A 16838-nucleotide genomic window follows, 5' to 3' on the forward strand; every position below is an offset into this window, starting at 1 on the left:
ATTATTATGCCTAATTTGGACAACCAGGTATAGTGAAGATAAGGTACTTTTTTTTAAAATTAGTAAAATAAGATAAATAAATTAAAAACATTTTCTTGAATAAAAAAGAAAGTACAACAATATAAAAACAGTTACATAGAAACTAGTAATGAATGAAAATGAGTAAAATTAACTGTTAAAGGTTAGTACTATTAGTGGAGCAGCAGCACGCACAATCATGTGTGCTTACGGACTGTATCCCTTGCAGACTGTATTGATATATATTGATATATAATGTAGGAACCAGAATATTAATAACAGAAAGAAACAACCCTTTTGTGTGAATGAGTGTAAATGGGGGAGGGAGGTTTTTTGGGTTGGTGCACTAATTGTAAGTGTATCTTGTGTTTTTTATGTTGATTTAATAAAAAAAAAATAAAAAAAAACAACAACAAAAAAACCGATACCGATAATAAAAAAACCGATACCGATAATTTCCAATATTACATTTTAACGCATATATCGGCCGATAATATCGGCAGGCCGATATTATCAGACATCTCTACCCAGAACCCCTTTGCAGCACTAACACTTCCGGGACGCTACAATATACACCCCCCGCTACCCCTTACCCCCCCACCTCAACCCCACCCCCCCTAACCCCGCCCACCTCAACCTCCTCATGCTCTCTCAGGGAGAGCATGTCCCAAATTCCAAGCTGCTGTTTTGAGGCATGTTAAAAACAAATAATGCACTTTGTGACTTCCCACTGCATTTTTTTCCATAACTTGAGTTGAAGTTGTTCTCTTATTTTGGAAAACATTGTTACATTGTTTAATGCATCCAGCGGGGAATCACAACAAAATTAGGCATAATAATGTGTTAATTCCACAACTGTATATATATCGGTATCGATTGATATCGGTATCGGTCATTAAGAGTTGGACAATATCGGAATATCGGCAAAAAAGCCATTATCGGACATCTCTATTTATTACTCATTTTTTACTTTTTCATTGATTTTTATTACCTTTTACTTTTGTCACTGCATCTAAAATCTGCACCGCAACCATAGAATTTCCCCATTGTGGGATGAATTAACTCAATCTGATCCTGTCCTATTCCAGCATTCTGCAACTCTTCAAAGTGGACGTCCAGCTGTGTGCTCCGCCAGCACTTCTCCCCGTCATACCGACGTTTTACTTTGAAGACGCCGGTTTTTTTTTTCTTTATGCAAACCTGGTGCACAATTTAGATGCGTTTCAAATTTGACTCGTCTCTTCCCCGGAGATGACTTTGATCTGAGTCTGCGGAGCAAATATTTACCAACAAGAACAAATGTCCTGCTGTTAAGAAGAAACACACAAGTTCACCTGCGAAGAAGAGCTGGGATGGATTTGGTCTCTAATTGACAGCTGCTTGTTATCTTTTTGCAAGTGCTCTGTCACACGTGGAATGTTTCTGCTTCTTTGCCGCCTGCACAGACGTCTAAGTAAGAGTCTGTGAGTGAGGAGAAAATCAAAACTAAAGAAGACCGGGTGACTAATCCCATCTTGTGTTTCTTTTCTTCCGCCGTGATGGCTTACGCCCTCCAGACGTTGGTGACACGAGGAGCACAATGGAGAGACTGGCGTCTGAATATGAATGCAGAGTCAGGATGCAAATGTGAACAGAAGTGTCTGACACTCTTTGTTGCGCTCCAGCTAATGGACGGCCCATCACTAATCTCAGTGACAGCGGTTTGTTTTGTTTTACCTTCGGTGTCGCAGGTTGCGGTCACTCTAATTAGACCGCAATTAGCATTGCTTTGTTAATGGCCCACTGGATGCCATGTTCTTGGGTTAAAAATGACATTTAAAGGCCTACTGAAAGCCACTACTAGCGACCACGCAGTCTGATAGTTTATATATCAATGATGAAATCTTAACATTGCAACACATGCCAATACGGCCGGGTTAACTTATAAAGTGACATTTTAAAATTCCCGGGAAATATCCGGCTGAAACATTGCGGTATGATGACGTATGCGCGTGACGAAGTCCGAGTAACGGAAGTTATGGTACCCCGTAGAATCCTATACAAAAAGCTCTGTTTTCATTTCATAATTCCACAGTATTCTGGACATCTTTTGCAATTTTTTTAATGAACAATGAAGGCTGCAAAGAAGACAGTTGTAGGTGGGATCGGTGTATTAGCAGCGGACTACAGCAACACAACCAGGAGGACTTTGTTGGAGCGCTAGCCGCGCTAGCTGCGCTAGCCGCGCTAGCCGCGCTAGCCGCGCTAGCCGCCGACTTCACCTTGACTTCCTACGTCTCCGGGCTGCCAAACGCATCGGGTGAAGTCCTTCGTCCTTCTGCCGATCGCTGGAACGCAGGTGAGCACGGGTGTTGATGAGCAAATGAGGGCTGGCTGGCGTAGGTGGAGAGCTAATGTTTTTAGCATAGCTCTGTGCAGTCCGGTTGCTAAGTTAGCTTCAATGGCGTCGTTAGCAACAGCATTGTTAACCTTTGCCAGCCTGGAAAGCATTAACCGTGTAGTTACATGTCCACGGTTTAATAGTATTGTTGATTTTCTATCTATCCTTCCAGTCAGGGGTTTATTTCTTTTGTTTCTATATGCAGTTAAAGCAAGATGCTATCACGTTAGCTCGTAGCTAAAGCATTTCGCCGATGTATTGTCGTGGAGATAAAAGGCACTAAATGTCCATTTCGCGTTCTCGACTCTCATTTTCAAGAGGATATAGTATCCCAGGTGGTTTAAAATACAAATCTGTGATCTACAATAGAAAAAGGAGAGTGTGGAATCCAATGAGCCAGCTTGTACCTAAGTTACGGTCAGAGCGAAAAAAGATACGTCCATCGCTGCCTCTCAAGTCATTCACTGTAACGTTCCTCATCTACGAATCTTTCATCCTCGCTCAAATTAATGGGGTAATCATCACTTTCTCGGTCCGAATCTCTCTCGCTCCATTGTAAACAACGGGGAATTGTGAGGAATACTAGCTCCTGTGACGTCACGCTACTTCCGCTACAGGCAAGGCTTTTTTTTTATCAGCGAGCAAAAGTTGCGAACTTTATCGTCGATTTTCTCTACTAAATCCTTTCAGCAAAAATATGGCAATATCGCGAAATGATCAAGTATGACACATAGAATGGATCTGCTATTCCCGTTTAAATTAAAAAAAATCATTTCAGTAGGCCTTTAAAGACCTACTGAAAGCCACTACTACCGACCACGCAGTCTGATAGTTTATATATCAATGATGAAATCTTAACATTGCAACACATGCCAATACGGCCGGGTTAACTTATAAATTGCATTTTTAAATTTCCCGCCACACTTCCGGTTGAAAACGTCTAGATATGATGACGTATGCGCGTGACGGAATCAGCTGATGCGGAAGTATTGGTGCCCCATTGAATCCAATACAAAAAAGCTCTGTTTTCATTTCAAAATTCCACAGTATTCTGGACATCTGTGTTGGTGAATCTTTTGCAATTTGTTTAATGGACAATGGAGACTGCAAAGAAGAAAGTTGTAGGTGGGATCGGTGTATTAGCGGCGGACTACAGCAACACAACCAGGAAGACAGAGATGGATAGAAGACGCGTTAACCGCCGAACTCACCTAAACTTCCTCCGTCTCGCCGACCGCATCTGTGATCGGGTGAAGTCCTTCGTCGCACCGTCGTTCGCTGGAACGCAGGTGAGCACGGGTGTTGATGAGCAGATGAGGGCTGGCTGACGTAGGTGGATAGCTAATGTTTTTAGCATAGCTCTGTGATGTCCGGTTGCTAAGTTAGCTTCAATGGCGTCGTTAGCAACAGCATTGTTAACCTTTGCCAGGCTGGAAAGCATTAACCGTGTATTTACATGTCCATGGTTTAATAGTATTGTTGATTTTCTGTCTATCCTTCCAGTCAGGGATTTATTTATTTTGTTTCTATATGCAGTTAAGCACGATGCTATCACGTTAGCTCCGTAGCTAAAGTGTTTCGTCGATGTATTGTCGTGGAGATAAAAATCACTGTGAATGTCCATTTCGCGTTCTCGACTCTCATTTTCAAGAGGATATAGTATCCGAGGTGGTTTAAAATACAAATCCGTGATCCACAATAGAAAAAGGAGAGAGTGTGGAATCCAATGAGCCAGCTTGTACCGAAGTTACGGTCAGAGCGAAAAAAGATATGTCTTGCACTGCATTCTAGTACTTCACTCGAACGTTCCTCATCCACGAATCTTTCATCCTCGCTCAAATTAATGGGGTAATCGTCGCTTTCTCGGTCCGAATCGCTCTAGCTGCGTTGAAAACAATAGGAAAATGTGAGGAGCCTTTCAATTGACTACGTCACGCTACTTCCGGTAGGGGCAAGGCTTTTTTTTTTTATCAGATACCAAAAGTTGCGATCTTTATCGTCGTTGTTCTCTACTAAATCCTTTCAGCAAAAATATGGCAATATCGCGAAATGATCAAGTATGACACATAGAATGGATCTGCTATCCCCGTTTAAATAAAAACATTTCATTTCAGTAGGCTTTTAAAAAGGCGTAAAATAAAACATGTAGCTAAGAATAATACATGTTGCTGGGTTGCGTTAAAAACAAAAAACGGAACATTTGAACCATTAGTCTACGGTGGCCCGTTTGAGCAAACACAACAACGGGTCTACTGAAAATGTGAGCAAATCTGCTGGGTCAAAAGTATACATACAGCAATGTTAATATTTGCTTACATGTCCCTTGGCAAGTTTCACTGCAATAAGGCGCTTTTGGTAGCCATCCACAAGCTTCTGGTTGAATTTTTGACCACTCCTCTTGACAAAATTGGTGCAGTTCAGCTAATTTTGTTGCTTTTCTGGACTTGTTTCTTCAGCATTGTCCACACGTTTAAGTCAGGACATTCTAAAACCTTAATTCTAGCCTGATTCTAGCCATTCCTTTACCACATTTGACGTGTGTTCGGGGGTCATTGTCCTGTTGGAACACCCAACTGTGCCCAAGACCCAACCTCCGGGCTGATGATTTTAGGTTGTCCTGAAGAATTTGGAGGTAATCCTCCTTTTTCATTGTCCCATCTACTCTCTGTAAAGCACCAGTTCCATTGGCAGCAAAACAGGCCCAGAGCATAATACTACCACCACCATGCTTGACGGTAGGCCTGGTGGTCCTGTGATTAAAGGCCTCACCTTTTCTCCTCCAAACATATTGCTGGGTATTGTGGCCAAACAGCTCAATTTTTGTTTCATCTGACCACAGAACTTTCCTCCAGAAGGTCTTATCTTTGTCCATGTGATGTCAGATGAAACAAAAATAAATTAATTTTTTTTAACCGATTGTTTTATTTTATCAATCCAATCCACTTTATTTATATAGCACACATATGTCAGAGTCAAGGCCCGCGGGCCATATCCGGCCCGCGAGAAGGTTTTTTACGGCCCTTGGGATGATCTTGATTTATTATTAGAACCGGCCCGCAGACCGCAGATCTTTTTTTTTTTTTTTTTTTTTTTTTTTAGACCGCAGATCTTTTACACGCACCAAGCGGATGCCGGTCCAAGGTTCCGAAAGGGGGCGAGCGGCCCGCCGGGACGCGCCTGCCGGCCGAAGGGCTGCAGCCCGGCCGTCAGTCGCGGAGCCCGCCGTGCCACGCGCGCCAAGGGGGCGGGCCGAAACCCGGCCCCGAGGCCCTGAGACTTCTGCTTTGTTTCCCCAAACCGCGCGTCACCGCCGGGCCCGCACCACCGTCGGGCTGCAGCCCGAGCGTCGGTGGCGGAACCCGTCATGTGCCGCGCGCGCCAAGCGGAGCGGGGGGGTCAAGCGGGCCGAAACCCGCAGGCCACCCCCTCACCACGAGGCCCTGAGACTTCTGCGTTTGACCCCTACGCGCGGCCCGTCGGGACGCGCCCGCCGTCAAGCCACGAGGGCCAGCCGTCGGGTCGCGGAGCCCGCCGTGCCACGCGCGCCAAGGGGCGGGCCGAAACCAGCGGGGGGTTTCGGGCACCCAACTCGCCTCCCTCCCACGGAGGGAGGCGAGTTGGGTTTAATGTGAACATTACTGTGCAATCACATATTTAGAGTTTTTACTCAATTCAAGTTTAAAAGTTAAAGTTTAATATTTGTTTTCACTGCATGTTACTTCTCCTTAAACAAAGTGTTGTTTTTGATTTATAGATTTTTGCACTTTATTTTATTGTATTTCAATTTAATTATATTTTAAAAATATTTCAGTTGAGTGGATGATAGAAAATTGCTATTATTGTTTTTTTCTTTGAAGTAAATTTAGCCCACTTTTGCTAAAATAGAAAATATAGGCTACTGATGGTGCCTTGAATACCGGTTTCTTTCATTTAATGTTCATGTTATGGGGATTTTTATATAAAGGAAATTTGTCTTTTGTGTCTGTTGAAAATTAAAGATTACTGACAGAGCCATAAGAAAATATTGCTTTATTTATCTGATCATATTGGAATATATTTGTTAGGTTTTCAGTAGGTTCAATTAGGTTCACTAGACTATATGCGTCATTTAAAAATTTTTCAATGAACATTCGAACAGTCCGGCCCTCGGCTTGTAGCTAAATTTTTTATTTGGCCCTCCGTCCATTTGACTTTGACACCCCTGATATAGCACATTTAAACAACAAAAATGTTTCCAAAGTGCTGCACAACAATATTAAAAATCAATATTCAAATATCCTTAGCTCCACCAATGACTGAATAAAAACAAAAAATAAATAAATATAAAACCAATATAAAAACAATATAAAAATAAATATGATTAAAAACGATTTTAAAGGGTAAAACCAATTAAAACAGTAAATAGAAATAAAAATAATAAAAAAATAATAATAAAAAAATAAAATAAAATAAAAAAATAAAAATAAAAAGCAGAGGACAACAGAGGACAGAGGACCACACAACTCACGTAGTGTTAAAAGACAAAGAATAAAAATGGGTCTTAAGACGAGACTTAAAACACTCCACTGTGGGAGCAGTTTGAACATGGAGGGGCAGAGTGTTCCGGAGCTTAGGGCCGACCACAGAGAAGGCCCTGTCTCCCCTGGTCTTAAGTCTCGTCCTGGACACCACGAGCTGGAGCTGGCTCTCGGACCTCAGATCGCGCGCAGGAGTGTAAATTTGGATGAGGTCCGAGATATACTGAGGTGCCAGTCCATGTAAAGCTTTAAAAACAAACAGCAAGGATTTATAATCAATTCTAAAATGAACAGGGAGCCAGTGCAAACTCTGAAGAATTGGGGTTATATACTCGCGTTTCCTGGCCCCTGTTACAAGTCGTGCTGCCGCGTTCTGGACTAACTGCAACCGGGGGAGAGCTTTTTGGCTAATGCCAGCATAAAGTGCATTGCAGTAGTCCAGGCGACTTGAAATAAAAGCATGCACGACTTGTTCAAAAAGGTTAAAAGATAAAAACTGTTTTACCTTTGCTAAAAGACGAAGATGATAAAAACACGATTTTAAAACGCCATTGACTTGTTTGTCAAATTTAAAATCGCTGTCTATAGTGACGCCAAGGCTGGTGACTTTGGGACGCACATAATTTTGCAATGGTCCCAAGTCAGTGAGGGCCGGACCAAAAACTGAAATTTCCGTTTTTCCCTCATTCATTATTAAAAAATTCTGGGCTAACCAAGCCTTGATGTCGCATAGACCAGGGGCGTCACTAGCTTTTAAGGACAGGGGGGGCTTAGCCCCCAGGAGATGCACAGGATGCGAGCGAACGTAGCGCACAAGCACAAAACTTCCCAAACGGCTAACAAAGACTTAGAAATTATTCATTGTTATTATTATTATTTCAGTGGGTTTATTTTCAATCTGTGTTCAGTACAACAACAAACATGGGTTTGCACAGTGACATTTTGTTTACAGCATCAACAAGAAACAATGACTTGCATGATCCTTCAAAATACACTGAAACACAATGAAAGTCGTGGCATTAGCCTCTATGTTGTGAATTAATAACATAGAGTCTATGTTATTACTTCACAACATAGAGGCTAATGCCACCACTTTCGCTCACAATACAATAATTGTTTGTTCCCAAATATTTTGAAGTTGCACAGATTACATTTTGGGCACATATGTGACTAAAATGGTTGTAAATTCAAGCCCTGGAAATATTACTTAATTACTTGAATTAAAGTAATATCTGGATCTGGATAATTTGGCTTGTATATAATATATTTATATATATATATTATGGCAAGCCGTGAAGGAAATTAAATATATATGGAAGTCTGAATAGAAATGAGAAACGTTTATATATACTGTAAATAAGAAAGACTTAGTCTGCTGATCTGAAAAAGAGCCAAAGCAGTCAAAGAGCTGAGGGACCATCTTCAAAGTGCAATGCTGAAACAAATAATGCAAACAATAAAATGTAACTTCCAGGGCTTGAGATTAATGTAGTCCCGTCGTCCCGGGGACGGTAAAAAAAATGCACCGGACGAAATTAAATGCTCCCCGGGACGATGGCTTTTAACCATTTTTTTTTCTTTTTCTTTTTATGTATTTATTCATTTTACATTTTATATTAAATGTCTTGGTTTTTCCACCCTCTGAAAATCCTATGAAATGTTTAACAAGCCATCCTATAATAATACAACAGCTATTAATGTAACAATACAATAAAACAAATATATTTAATGATGTTGTTTTCATTATTTTAACAATAGGCTAATGTATATTACTTTATATAGATTCCACAAAAAACACAAAACTTAAAAACTAAATTATTTACAATTGCAGACACAAGGTTCTTGTTCTGCAGTGCTGTGTGCTAGTGTGCTTCGTACACCTGCAGGACCGCAAGCAAGGTCGCAGAGAAAATGCGGACTGGATTTTGAGTGATGTGGGCATTTTCTATATGAACAAGTGGAATGGATTGGATACCGACGCACTAAAGGGGCTCTCTACCTTACGCTATGAAGTGAGGGGAAATTGAGTGAATAATGACAGGTTATATGATTATTTATTTAAACTAATATTTGGGCCACTTTATAATGAATATGTCGGTATGTATTTGTAAAAAAAAAAAAAAAAAAAAAAAGTTTTTTTTATTTTTTTTTTAATACCAAATTATTTAGGGGGGCTTAACAACATTTTAGGGGGGCTTGAGCCCCCCTAAAATAGGCCTAACAACGCCAATGGCGTAGACATCATTTTATTTTATTTGTAACTGATGCATTTTTAAATAGTGAAATGTTCTTGTTGTATTTAGTTTATGGTGTATTCTGTGTTCGGAGAGTTTGGACGTTGTTGCGTGTTTTGCTGCCTGTGTGCCACTGTACTATGTATATGTGAGTGCTAACAGCAGCAGCAAAGAGAGACAAATGTCCTTCATGGCCTTCAGTGAAATGGTTCTAATCGGTGCAAACGGACCTGAAACCTTGTTTGGCGGTCCTACTGTGGCGCTATCGAACATCTAAATGAAGAGACTCACCATGTCGGTGCCCAGATCGATACAGAGAATGGTGACGGTTCCCAGAGGGAGAGGAACGCTGGCGATGATGAAGAGGAGGAAGGGTGAGATTTCCGGGATGTTGCTGGTCAGCGTGTAAGCGATGGACTTTTTCAGGTTGTCGAAGATGAGCCGACCTGTAGATAGAAGCATGGTTGTGGTACAGTAAGTACAGTGTGTAGTGCGGGATAACATTCATCGCCATGAAGTGGGAAAGTCGGGATTTCCTACTTCTCGGCATTAAAGGCTGGAGGTAAATTGAAAAAAGCAGTTTGTCTCCAGAGTGACTGACTTTATTAGCCGCCGCCGCCGCTGCCGCCGCCATCGCCACTTTAGATTAAACGGCAGTCTCCTGTGGAAAGTCTGAGCCGTGTTTCTTTCAAAGCTGTTCATATTGTTGTTTACATAAAGTCTCCTCAGTGAATGGGCCTGATCATAAATATGCAAACTCTGTGCTCGCCGCCACCTGGGATCTTTTTTTATGAATAAATATATATACTGATTTAGCTACGGAGGAAAAACTACAACCTTGATTAGCAAAAGCCGGTTAGGACGCACATGCAGTTTAGTCATGCTAAAACTATGACATTTACTTGTCCCAGCACACAGTAGTATTCCTATGACAGTGTTTCATGTCAAGGGACAATACTTTAGCAAGTAAACTCCAGTACGGTAGTCAGTTTACAGCTTGTATAGCGGTACACACAGACCTTGTTGTGTAAATAGCTGGCGACATAAACGTGCCATGCCTACAATAAAGCATAGGGGTGGTGCACGAGTGCTGCCGGCACTGGGGAGCTACGGTTTATTGAGGTAAGGATAAAATTAGGGATGTCCGATAATGGCTTTTTGCCGATATCCGATATTCCGATATTGTCCAACTCTTAATTACCGATACCGATATCAACCGATACCGATATATACAGTCATGGAATTAACACATTATTATGCCTAATTTGGACGAGCAGGTATGGTGAAGATAAGGTCCTTTTTTTAAAAAATAAATAAAATAAAATAAGAAATAAATTTAAAAAATTTTCTTGAATAAAAAAGAAAGTAAAATAATGTAAAAACAGTTACATAGAAACTAGTAATGAATGAAAATGAGTAAAATTAACTGTTAAAGGTTAGTACTATTAGTGGACCAGCAGCACGCACAATCATGTGTGCTTACGGACTGTATCCCTTGCAGACTGTATTGATATATATTGATATATAATGTAGGAACCAGGGGCCGTACTTATCAAGCTTCTTAGAGTGCCATTTTACACTTAAGTCCTGAGAATTTGCGAAATGTAGTCCTACTCTCAAACTTAAGAATAAAAGCTTTTTATCAACGTTCTTAAGTCTAAGAATCACTCCTACTCTCCACGATATTTAAGAGACCTTCAGAGGTGTCTTAAGTGGTTAGGAGTTGCCAGCAGGGGATGGCACTGAGGCGAGAGAGACGTGCGCGAACGTTCAGGGAACGGAACAATGTTTTGGTTTTTTTTGATGACGAGCAGCCGATCAAACGGTATCGTTTAGACAGAGCGGATATTATATTTTTGTCACAGATTTAATACTTTTCGATTCCTTGTTGATTTCTGCATGTGTCTGCAGTGGGCTAGTATATATAGAGCCACCCACACCAGTTTCAAATTAGTTGCCTAATTAATGAATTGGAAAGAAAATGTTATGACAGTAGCGTATGTGTGTGGCCGTGAGGTGAGTGACGTCAGTGAGTGTGTGGGCGAGAGAAGAGAGGGAGCGGTAGCGTGAGTGCCGGCGGGGACTAGTTTGTTTTGTATTATTTTGTAGTTTATTGTCAAAATATACACTCCCATTGTCCACTTAAATATTTCCAAGATATTTCTTTATTCTTAGACAAGGGATTCCCTTCCGTGATTGGTCATTTCTATGGACACAGAAATGACGTCACCTAAAATTCCGTTTACGGCACATAGTAATGTCGTAATTCAGCTCTGAGTGTGACACTTAAGATTCAGTCCTACACTTCGCTGAAAGTGTGAGTAAGACGCTTGATAACTAACTTTTAAGTGCAGCTTTCAGCGAAGAATTTATTTACTCTTAAGTCAACTCTTAGCAGACTTCTTAGGAGTAATTCTAAGAAGCTTGATAAGTACGGCCCCAGAATATTAATAACAGAAAGAAACAACCCTTTTGTGTGAATGAGTGTAAATGGGGGAGGGAGGTTTTTTGGGTTGGTGTACTAATTGTAAGTGTATCTTGTGTTTTTTTATGTTGATTTAATTTAAAAAAAACAAAAAAAAACGATACAGATTATAAAAAAAACGATACCGATCATTTCCGATATTACATTTTAAAGCATTTATCGACCGATAATATCGGCCTGCCGATATTATCTCTAGATAAAATATAGCTTTGTGTTGACTAATTTTTAGTGAATAGTAAATGTATATCGCTATTAGGGCTGTCATACGATGAAAATATTTAATCACAATTAATCACGTTGGTCCGTAGTTAACTTTTAGATCATTGCTGATCGATAATCAGAACCATAATCAGAAATACTTTAATAATCCCCGAGGAGAAATTAAGATTTTCAGCACAATCCCATTCAAGATCAGACAAACATTACAGGGAGACAGAACAGGATCGCTGACGGGTCTGCCAACTTCCGGCAACCCTTACAAAAAAAGGTGAGAAACAGGTAAGCGCTGGGGAGGGGGGGGACCTCATAGCCATAGCACACATTAAACATATGTGTAACAGGGAAACATCAAAGAACACAAAAGACATTAAATACATTAAAAGAACAGAACTGACGCAACCAGCCACTTATACACACAGCCACAAAAATAAAACAAAAAAATACAAAAACATTTGAAACTTCCGCTTGAAAAGGTCTGTGTATGATGACGTATGCGCGTGACGTCACGACGGCAACGGAAGTATTCGGACCCAATGTGTCACCATACAAACTGCTCTGTTTTCATCGAAAAATTCCACAGTATTCTGGACATCTGTGTTGGTGAATCTTTTGCAATTTGTTTAATGGACAATGGAGACTGCAAAGAAGAAAGTTGTAGGTGGGAAGCGGTGTATTAGCGGCCGGCTGCAGCCACACAACCTTGTGTTTGAGCTGGATAGCAGACGCGCTACCGTGAGTACAGCTTTGGCTTCCAAAAATTTGATCGCTTGCCCGTACGTGCGTGTCGCTATGTGCATGTCACGTATGTAACTTTGGGGAAATATATGTTTATTGCCGACTCTGATGGGGGCCAGGGTGTCGTCGAAAGCTACAACGCCCGCCGCCGCCGCCGCTCCGTAGCTAAGTTAGCTTCAATGGCGTCGTTAGCAACACAGCATTGTTTAAGCTTCGCCAAGCTGGAAATTATTAACCGTGTATTTACATGTTCATGGTTTAATAGTATTGTTGATCTTCTGTCTATCCTTCCAGTCAGGGTTTTTTAAAATTTTGTTTCTATCTGCATTTGAGCCTGATGCTATCACGTTAGCTCCGTAGCTAAAGAGCTTCACCGATGTATTGTCGTGGAGATAAAAGTCACTGTGAATGTCCATTTCGCGTTCTCGACTCTCATTTTCAAGAGGATATAGTATCCGAGGTGGTTTAAAATACAAATCCGTGATCCACAATAGAAAAAGGAGAGAGTGTGGAATCCAATGAGACCTTGTACCTAAGTTACGGTCAGAGCGAAAAAAGATACACCCTGCACTGCCTCTCTAGTCCTTCACTCTAACGTTCCTAATCCACGAATCTTTCATCCTCGCTCAAATTAATGGGGTAATCGTCGCTTTCTCGGTCCGAATCTCTCTCGCTCCATTGTAAACAACGGGGAAATGTGAGGAATACTAGCTCCTGTGACGTCACGCTACTTCCGCTACAGGCAAGGCTTTTTTTTATCAGCGAGCAAAAGTTGCGAACTTTATCGTCGTGGTTCTATACTAAATTCTTTCAGCAAAAATATGGCAATATCGCGAAATGATCAAGTATGACACATAGAATGGATCTGCTATTCCCGTTTAAATAAAAAACATTCATTTCAGTAGGCCTTTAAGTCCTTTAAATAAAATAGTGAACATATTTGACAACTTGTCTTTTCGTAGTAAGTAAACAAACAAAGGCTCATAATTAGTCTGCTGACATATGCAGTAACATATTGTGTCATTTATCATTCTATTATTTTGTCAACATTATTAAGGACACGTGGTATAAATAAATTATTAATCTACTTGTTAATTTACTGTTAATATCTGCTTACTTTCTCTTTTAACATGTTCTATCTACACTTCTGTTAAAATGTAATAATCACTTATTCTTCTGTTATTTGATACTTTACATTAGTTTTGGATGATACCACAAATTTGGGTATCAATCCGATATCAAGTAGTTACAGGATCATACATTGGTCATATTCAAAGTCCTCATGTGTCCAGGGACATATTTCCTGACTTTATAAACATAATATATATTTTTAAAAAACGAAAAAAGATTTTGTGATGCTAAAAAATATCGACGTAATCATAGTAGTATCGACTAGATACGCTACTGTACTTGGTATCATTACAGTGGATGTTAGGTGTGGATCCACCAATGGCGTTTGTTTACATTTTGACGCCGATGAGCTACGGTGTGTAGTGAAGCATGTTTAGCTATTCCTCGTCCTGCACGGATGATACTTGTAAGAAACGTACTTTATTTGTCGCCATGGAGACCAGGATTAGTGATTTAGAAGTAGCTAAAACACTGGCCTTTGAGACACTTGTGATTTTGAGACACTTGTGATTTAGGGCTATATAAATAAACATTGATTGATGGATTGATTGATTGGACGGCTGGATGTTAGCTATTAGCGAGCTAGCCATTACTTGAAGCACCTCTTCCTGAGGGCGTTTCAGTGTTATAACTTCACCTTTATCGTTAGTTTTTAAGCCAAAATGCATCGGTTCTCCCTTTTCTGTCTACACACTGTGTCTGTTTGTAAGTACTCTGTGATTGTGTGTTGCCGAACATGCTCGTCAACCAACAAAACAACAAAACGACGACGAGGGTGTGGAGGGAGCTATACTTTTCAGGTATAGTACCGAATATGATTCATTACTATCGCGGTACTATACCAATACCGGTATACCGTACAACCCTAGTTGGTGCCTATAAAAAGTACCGAATTCGGTAGTCATCCCTAACTGTCTTAAAGACCCAGTTTTCAAAGAAGGGGAACCACACTCTGCTTCCCCATGTCATAGTATATGTTGGAATTGATCTTTCCCTCAATGAACCGCAGTTTTCCAATGCCAGTACCACACAATTATCTCGCTACCAGCTATTCAGGCAATAATGGATGCGTGTTGATTGTACATTTTGACTTCTATACAGGCAGTACACTGACTACTCTTAAGTCACAAGCCATCACTCACCTTCTTCCACGCCGGTGACGATGGAGGCGAAGTTGTCATCCAGCAGGATCATGTCCGCCGCCTGCTTGGACACATCGGAGCCGGCGATCCCCATGGCGACGCCGATGTCGGCCTTCTTCAGAGCCGGCGAGTCGTTGACGCCGTCGCCCGTCACGGCCACAATGGCCCCCTGCGCCCCACCGGGAACGGTGGACAGAAAAAAGTGTCAGAAAGAGTGAGATAAGTGCTGTGATTTAAGCCTGGCGCTCCACGCTGCCCTCCCTTTCCCCTTAATAAAGTCTTTTGAAAAGCAGCTCCGGGGAGATTAAATGAGAAACAGAATTGGGTTGTAATCACTCAGTCACACAGCGCAGGAAAAGAGCAAGTGGAGAGGGAATTGTAGCGTGACCTCCCGTGTATGGGAAAGTGTGACCGCACGCATACATTAAAGAAGCAAACTGGACTCTATGTTAAACATACAGATGAGCAATGGACACACACACACACACACACACACACACATTCTCGTATTTCTGACCTTCTTGGGACCTTTGAAAAATGCCTACATCTTTAGGACCACCCTTTCTAGATATATAAAGATTTATATTTACAACATTAATAATATATACATACTGTGCAAATTTCACAGGAAAAAGGTCACATTTTCGCAAGAAAAACTCTGAATTTTGGCAGTGTGATAATAAAAGTCGTAATTTGACACAACGCAGGTCAACATTTTACAAGACAAACTGAACATTTGTGCAATATTACGATACAAGTTGGAATTTCACTCAATAACAGTCGCAATTTTACAAGAAAAGCTTGGCAATTTTATGAAAAGAGTCGTAATTTTATAAGAAAACTTTGACATTTTGGCAATATTATAATGAGAATCTGAATTTCACTTGGCAAAACTATGACAAAAGTCATAATTTTACTCCAAAAAATTCACTATTTTACAAAGAGCAACAAAAAAAAATTGGCAATATTGTGATAAGAGTCAACATTTTATATGACAAATGTCACCATTTTTGCATTAAAGAGTAACAATTGTACATTAAAAAGTAATAATTTTACATAAAAAAGTAATATTTTTACGGGAAAACATTGCAATGTTACAGAAACAGAAAGAATATTAGAAATTGCTCCCAATTTTATAAGAAAAAAGTCGACACATTGTGAGTAAAAGACTGCTTTTAGTTAATTTTGTGTTTATTTATTTTTTGTTTGTAATTGTTTTTTGGTTACATTATGTATATATATATATATATATATATATATATATATATATATATATATATATGTATATATATATATATACTGTATATATACATACATATATATATATATATATATATATATATATATATATATATATATATATATATATATATATATATATACTGTATATACTTTGGGCAGGGGTCTCAAACATGCGGCCCGCGAGACGTTATTGTGCGGCCCCCACCTTAATATGACAGTTTAATGTTAGTGCGGCCCGCAAGTTTTAAATGAATGGCGCTTGACAGTGTTGTGTGCGGAGCTGAAGGAATCTATCGGTGTGGTATTGGCACTGCCTATAGTGTCCTCTAGAAACTGTCACCGCATCATCTTTTCCTCCATACTAACAGCGTGCCGGCCCAGACACATGTTGTATGAGGCTTCTGCAGACACACGCAAGTTGTTGCAAGACATACTTGAGGAACAGCCATACATGTCACACTGAGGGTGGTCATATTTTATTTAATTTATTTTTAACACTGTTACAAATATGCGCCACACTGTGAACCCACACCAAACAAGAATGACAAACACATTTCGGGAGAACATCCGCACCTAAACACAACATAAACACAACAGAACAAATACCCAGAATCCTTTGCAGCCCTAACTCCTCCTGGCTACAAAAACACCCCTGCTACCACCAACCCCGCCTCCTCCCAACCCCACCCACCTCAACCCCCCCACACACACCTCAAACCCCCCCGCCCCCATCTC

The 16838-nt window shown here is 40.4% G+C and overlaps 1 protein-coding gene across 3 annotated transcripts in view; it reads right to left on the bottom strand.

The window, feature by feature from the left end:
* The window catches only part of atp1a2a (ATPase Na+/K+ transporting subunit alpha 2a), a 180544-nt gene that overhangs the window by 29103 nt on the left and 134603 nt on the right, over positions 1-16838 (bottom strand). For all 3 annotated transcript variants that reach the window (XM_062023159.1, XM_062023160.1, XM_062023161.1), the window contains 2 exons: positions 14862-15030; positions 9441-9595 (listed from right to left, as the gene is read on the bottom strand). In XM_062023159.1, the coding sequence (XP_061879143.1) occupies positions 9441-9595; positions 14862-15030 (324 nt within the window). The remainder of the gene's footprint in view (positions 1-9440; positions 9596-14861; positions 15031-16838) is intronic.

The sequence above is a fragment of the Entelurus aequoreus genome, linkage group LG16, assembly GCF_033978785.1.
Source record: "Entelurus aequoreus isolate RoL-2023_Sb linkage group LG16, RoL_Eaeq_v1.1, whole genome shotgun sequence".
NCBI classification, from domain to species: domain Eukaryota; kingdom Metazoa; phylum Chordata; class Actinopteri; order Syngnathiformes; family Syngnathidae; genus Entelurus; species Entelurus aequoreus.